Here is a 6,776-nt window from a genome sequence, read left to right on the forward strand (position 1 = left end):
ATAACAATAACAAAAATAGTACTTACATGGCTTGTGGAAATTGAAGTATTGAAAGTATTGAAGTATGATGGCTGGTCTCTATTTGTTAGAGTTGTTTTGACAATCTTTTGAGTGGTTGCTATTTGTTGAAGAAGTTTGATAATTTGATGGTTGGCTGTTTGGTAGAGAAGACTGTTCTGCTGTTGACTGCTCTTGGAACTGCTGGTGCCGGAACTGATAACAATAAGCTAACAAATTCTGTGTTTTATACCCGAAAATAACCCTCTCTTCTCTCATTAGAAATTTTTTTTTAAAGATGGATTTAAGCATTTTAATTTATTTCATATCCTGTTTTCATATGGCCTTGACATTTAGTTAATGTAATAACATTTGGCTGGTCATGTTGACAACAATTTAAATTCATATAATGTAATTGGTTTTTTTGGGAATGAATGTATACATTCTAATGTACTTAAAATTCATATAATTTGCTGTTGTATATGAACATGATCCAACAGGTTTCTAAGGTAAGGTTATTATAGTTATGTATTCAATGAGGGCATTGACTATGACATATAATACAATTTGCTGTTGTGCCATACCTATATGAACATGGTCCAACAGGTTTCATTGATCAATTAGATATCTCAAATTTTGGTCAAATTGAGTTAGCAACACTGTCTTATTCAAAATTTCGCGCCGAATCGACTGATGGTATCAGATGTAGGATAACAATAATAGATAACGCACTAATCGAAAAAACGATAACAGTCGCTATCTAAAATGTTTTGGCAACAGTCGCTATCTCAGTGTTTATCAGGTCTACGCCAGTTGTTAAAATGAGTTCCGGTGAAGGTAAGCGTATTTCCGTTATTATTTCATGTTGGTATTGACGTTTGAACTAAATTAGCACATCTATTTTTGGATAAGATATAACATACTATTAATTTTGTAGAATATTTTAGTTTAACACACGGAAAAATGACTTGCCAAAAACGTGGTTTAGATAGCCAGTGTTATACATTTAAGTTAATTGAGATAGCCACTGTTGTTATATAGATTAGACTGTCATTCTAAACATGACTACACAATAATCATAGGCGTGCGCACGGGGCGAGCCGTAGCCCGTAGGGACATGGTAAAATGTGCGTATATATTTTATTACAATGCTTATAATATTATAATATTATTATAATAATATGTTTGTTGAGATCATGGAAATTTTGTTTGTCGTGAAAGTATAATAAAATCAAAAATATTTGCTTGTACCTACCGGCTACCACTACATACAAATTTATTAATCTAACAAAAACATTATACAAAATAATATACAATAACTAAAGTACTATAGACATTAATAGGTTAATACATCAACATACATGTTGATTTGTTAAAAAAAAAATAGAGGCGTTGTCTAAATATTATGGTACTATAATTGCCTAGGCTCGACCAGAAATTTAAGTCTGCGCACGCCTATGACAATAATATACATACATTAATATTATTTTTTAACTCGTTTCGAATTAGTATTGATTAATATAATATAATATTTTTAAAATATTTCAATTTTAAATATTTTTATTGTTTATACAAGCAGTGTAGAAAAATTGGTAGTTACTATAAAGAAAATAAATAAAATATATTATATTATATTATTAGTTTTATGTTTCCCTCAATTGTAACATTTTCTTATAGACATGGTGAGTGATAGTGACTCATATGGTACAGATGATCAGTTCACTGTAGACGAAATATTTGGTTGTTTAAAAGAAGTAGGAGGCAGAAACTCTGTAGTAAAAAACAATTTACACGTGGAAATCAAAAAATGACATCAAAAATAAAATGAATATCATAGATAATGATAATAATATATTATCAAATAATTCTGTAGAACCTCAAACATCTAACAAATTGGTTTCTTCTGATGACCTAAATTTGGAAAACCTGGACATTCTTTATTTGGAAGATGGAATTCTTAAAGAATTTGATGACCTAAGTAATATTAATTTATCAATTAATCAAGACTGCCAAACTAGTTTTTATTCTCATATTCCTATAACCAACGACAATTTTTCTAATCCTGAAGTTCCTGTACACAGCACTATAGAACGCCAGTACAAAAACGTTGATGTGTATCTGCCTAGTCAGTTCGTAGTTCATTCAATAACTGCAAGAAAATTTCCCATGCTATACCGTGCAAAATTGTTGAACTACAGTTTCTTTAAAAATGACAGTCAAGACATGATATACAGCTCTATGCGTCCTGGAAGAAGGTCTGGTGATCCGACTGTAACTGATCTACGTATGCTACAACATGAACCTAATGGAGTTATATATTACAAGCTCAATTTCGATGATGAATTAAAAGAACTACCAGGCAGGCCAAAAAAAGTGCAATCAACATCTTCATTTCCAAACCTGTACACTTCAGAAGCTAAAATACCCCTTGACAAATGGAATGATTTACAGTTTTTAAAGGGGATGATGCCATCTGATACGCACTCATTTTATGATAATATACCTTGCGAAAATGAAAGCAGAAAAATGTTAAAACGACAACAGCAAAATATTGAAAAGCACAGGAAGGACATGGAAATTGAAGGTGCCAAGAAAAAAAAGAAATAACCAAAGTACCGAGAGCAATATCACAAGCAATATTAATGTATTTAATAGTGATTAAATTGTATTGATTTTTATGTATTTGTTATTAATTAAAGTAAATTAATTTTAACTGCAACATATTGTGATTTTTAAACTTAAGACTAAAGGAACATTTTTATAATTTTTATATTTTATTTTATTGTGTTGTTCATTTTATTAAACAATAATATGTTTTTATGTTAATTGATAAAGTTAAATTTCATTTCATTTTATTAAATTGTTTTTTTTTTTTTATAAATAACCTGTAGTGTTACCTAGAATTATTAATATTAAATAGTATTATACAAAAATGCATGTTAAATTAATTAGACAACTATATCTATCTAACGTTTACAAACGACAACACAAGCTATCTCAGGACATTTTTTCGATTTACATATTTTTAAATTTTTTAACTTTTCTAAGGTAAAAAAACAACTCCATGATTATAAAAAAAAATTAAAATATCATAGAAAGTCATATTAGTTCCATTTAAACCAGTTTTATTGCTCTTCTGAAAAGTTGAGAAAAATGAGATATGAGGTGTTGCATCTTAAGTGACGAAATATATGATTGCCTACATAGTACATGTGCAGCATCTGCTAATTACAGTATTGTACAATTGGTTTTATTTCAAGATATTTTATGAAAATGATCTTACCTCTTTCAATATTACTCATACATTCTACCATTTTAACCATATTACATGCATTGTCAGTAGTTATTGTCAGTATTTGTTGTTGTTTAATATCATACTTATTTAGTACTTCAATTACCTGTTGAATTAATATAATTTAATAATATTGTATAAACATATAATATATGTTAAGAAAACGTAATACCTTTTTTTTTAGATAGTTTGCTGCATGGGATTCTGTTAGTTCAATCATTGCTAATGCTTTTATAACATGGGTACCTTTATCAGAAATAAATTGTACATTAATCCCCAGTATTGATTTATCCAAACGTGTGGCACCGTCAATTTTCAAACTCAGAATACGATTTTTCACCAGATTTTTCAAATCATTGACTACTAAGTTGGCAGTTTCAATAACATTTTTCCTTACATTTCTTTGATCGATTGAAAATGTATTGCCAAAACCTTCAAGTATTGGGTTAATAATTTTTTTAAAACCACTATCATTTACAATACTTAAGGGCCTTCCATTGACTGTGATCATTTCTGTGCATGCATTCAAAAGTATTTCTCGACTGCTCTTAATATTGATAGTCTTTTTGACTATAACACTGTCTAATGTACATTGTTTCGTGCCAATTCTATTAGAACCTGTAAAAAGTGGTACCTAAAAAAGAAAGTTAAAATAAAATAATGAGTTTTTTTTATATTTAATATATTTTTTAAACCAACATATTTTGGGACATTTATTTTTTAATTTTGAAATTAATAATCAGTATTTTAAGTTTACCTGAACATCTAAACATCAATTATAATATAAGCACATAAATATTAATGTGTATTTAATAATGTATATTTTTTTAAGATACCTAAACCCAATCTAATATTTAAAATGTAAATTAAACTAAAAATTCAGTAGGTATATAATACTTATACTGTACTTATAGTAATGAATATTATTTATTATTATTTAATTCATTTCATCAATCTTGAGATAAATGATTAAAATAGGTAGATATAAGTGTTATGCAACTATTAACTATTAACTAATATACTATTATAATATGCAGTGCTCTGAATTTTTACCTGAGTAAGTGTTTGATCATCAATACATTTTATTGATTTTAGAGCAGATTTTGTATTTTGATCTTCATTTGTTCTTTTATTAGAGTTTTTTAAAAAAATATTGCAGTAAAAAGGATAATGTATACTTTCAATATGCCTTTCAAGGTTTTTAGCATGATTTCCAGCCAATTCAGTACCACATTCTTCAATTTGACATTTTGATTTTTCTGAACTTATGTTAAACTTAAAGTACTGGTGGACTGTTGATTTTTTAGGTCTTGGCATTTTCTATAAATTAATATAAATCAATCAAAATATACCTAAGACATTATTGACATATTCTCTATACAATTTATAGATACCTACCTTTAAATTAAGTAAGTACCAATAAATGTATTAATTAATAATTATTGTTAACCACTTACCAGTGAAATACCAATAAAATAATATTATATTATTAAAAGTATATAAGTAGCTATATATAACAGTAGGTTTAATTATGTGTACCTATAACTGTATTACTATTATAAAAACAATGAACGGCCTAAAAAATACAGCAAATTTTGATATCAAATTCATTATTATTAAAGTGTAGTGTTTACTATAATATAGGTACTGAACTTAAATGTTTACTGGCATATTTAAAAAAAAAATTATACTTATTAAAAATATTCAAAAAAATATTCTATTTGATAAGCAAACAAAAACAGTCATCAAAAATCAAAATCTTTAAAAGGTTTTCTATGGTAAAAACAAGTTTACTTGCTAGAGCTCAATCCCATTTAAAAGAAAAAAACTATAACATAGGTATTAAACGTCATAATGAATATATTTTGAAAAATCAACAGTTACAACAGAATATTGATTATTTTATGATGACTTGAAACTTAAATAGGCTTTCTTTTATAGTTCTATCATGAATAATATCATTATAATTTAACTATTAGGTAAAATAAAATAAAATAAATTAAAATATAATATAATATACTTACAAATTGTACGATGAATTAATAATAGCAACAAAAATTGACAATTGACTGCGCGAGAAGTGCGTCGTAATGTGACACAAATTACAAACATACAATTTACCACTTGCGAAGTCGACGGATATAATAAAATGTTTAAAATAGTTAGGCCATAGGGGCGTTGAGCCGTAGAGAAACAAAATAATTCCGGAAAACTGGTAAATAATAAATATAGCCAATTATGATATTCGTTGCAAATAGTTTAGGTATAAATGTATAATAATACCGCTTGGGAAGTTTGTGGCAAATAATACAAAGTATTATTAATTATTAGAATTTGATATTTTGCTCACGACTGTCAATACGTTATTCAGTTCTGTTGAGACTATGTCTATATTTAATATTTATTATTTTATATTGCTATTAGCTATATTTGGATTTATTTTATATACAAATAAAGTAATAAATCATATTATATATTAGGTATAATAAATCACTTAGTATTAGGCGATTAGGTCTTTAATCAGAATCAAATAAAGATTTCATTGGATTTTATTTTTAAGAAAATTATTATTGAATTTACCTGTGATTGGTTATAAGATTGTTCCTGGTAATTTATTATTATTAAACAACTAACTAAAGATTCGAACTCGCCACAAGAAATACATATAAAATGATATATCACATGAAGAGTTTGTAAAAATGAAATTATTCGGGTTTCGGTTAATACGGGTGTTTTGAAAACAGAATCATTCGGGTTATATGGGTTTCGGGTGTTTGATTTTTTAAGGGTGTTTAGGGGTGTTAGGGGTTCGAGTTAATTCGGGTGCAAGGCCCTGGTTGTTGGTACATTTTTTTTTATCGGTGTACAAGAAATTAAGAATAAAAATATATTATATTTAATATTTCTTTTTATATCTTATCTAAGGTTTTGGTGTTAGTACAATTCTAAAAATATAATAATTCTTGTCGTACACCACACCGCTCACTTGTACGTACAGTATAATATAGTGCATAGAATACGTTCGAGTATCCGCCAAGTACTAACTACTACCTATTAAACCTACTATAAATATTATTATAGAATTAATAGAGTTAAAATAATTAATATTATTTTTTTCTGCCCCCTTGAGCTTCGACATAACGAGAGTTATTTGTAAATTGTAATATTATACATATTATTTAAAGAAAATGAATATTAGTTTATTATATTATAATATACTATAAATGTATAATACCAGTCAATCCAGCGATTTTTCCAATTTCTGCCCATATTTTTTTATTCCTTTCACAATTTTTATATTCCGGATGTGTGTCATCCCAAAGACTTGGTTTTGTCTGCACCTCGGAAATTAAAATTTCCCGTGTATTTTGACTTGTCTTCTTCGACATGAGTGATGTTGCTTGTTAACAAGTAAAATAACAACTGTAAACTGATATCAGTATAGCATATTTTCAAGAGCAACGCGCGTCAAAATTCGAACATGTTC

General features: G+C 27.3%; 1 protein-coding gene across 1 annotated transcript in view; it reads right to left on the bottom strand.

Annotated features, from left to right (window-relative positions):
* LOC115034937 (transcription factor Adf-1-like) overlaps window positions 1-6,712 on the bottom strand; it is a 12,897-nt gene extending 6,185 nt beyond the window's left edge. Inside the window, exon 1 of the mRNA XM_029492495.1 lies at window positions 6,525-6,712. Within this exon, the coding sequence (XP_029348355.1) occupies window positions 6,525-6,678 (154 nt within the window). The 5' untranslated portion in view covers window positions 6,679-6,712. The remainder of the gene's footprint in view (window positions 1-6,524) is intronic.
* Window positions 6,713-6,776: the final 64 nt, after the last annotated feature.

The sequence above is a fragment of the Acyrthosiphon pisum genome, unplaced genomic scaffold (assembly GCF_005508785.2).
Source record: "Acyrthosiphon pisum isolate AL4f unplaced genomic scaffold, pea_aphid_22Mar2018_4r6ur Scaffold_21584;HRSCAF=24322, whole genome shotgun sequence".
In the NCBI taxonomy this organism is placed as follows: domain Eukaryota; kingdom Metazoa; phylum Arthropoda; class Insecta; order Hemiptera; family Aphididae; genus Acyrthosiphon; species Acyrthosiphon pisum.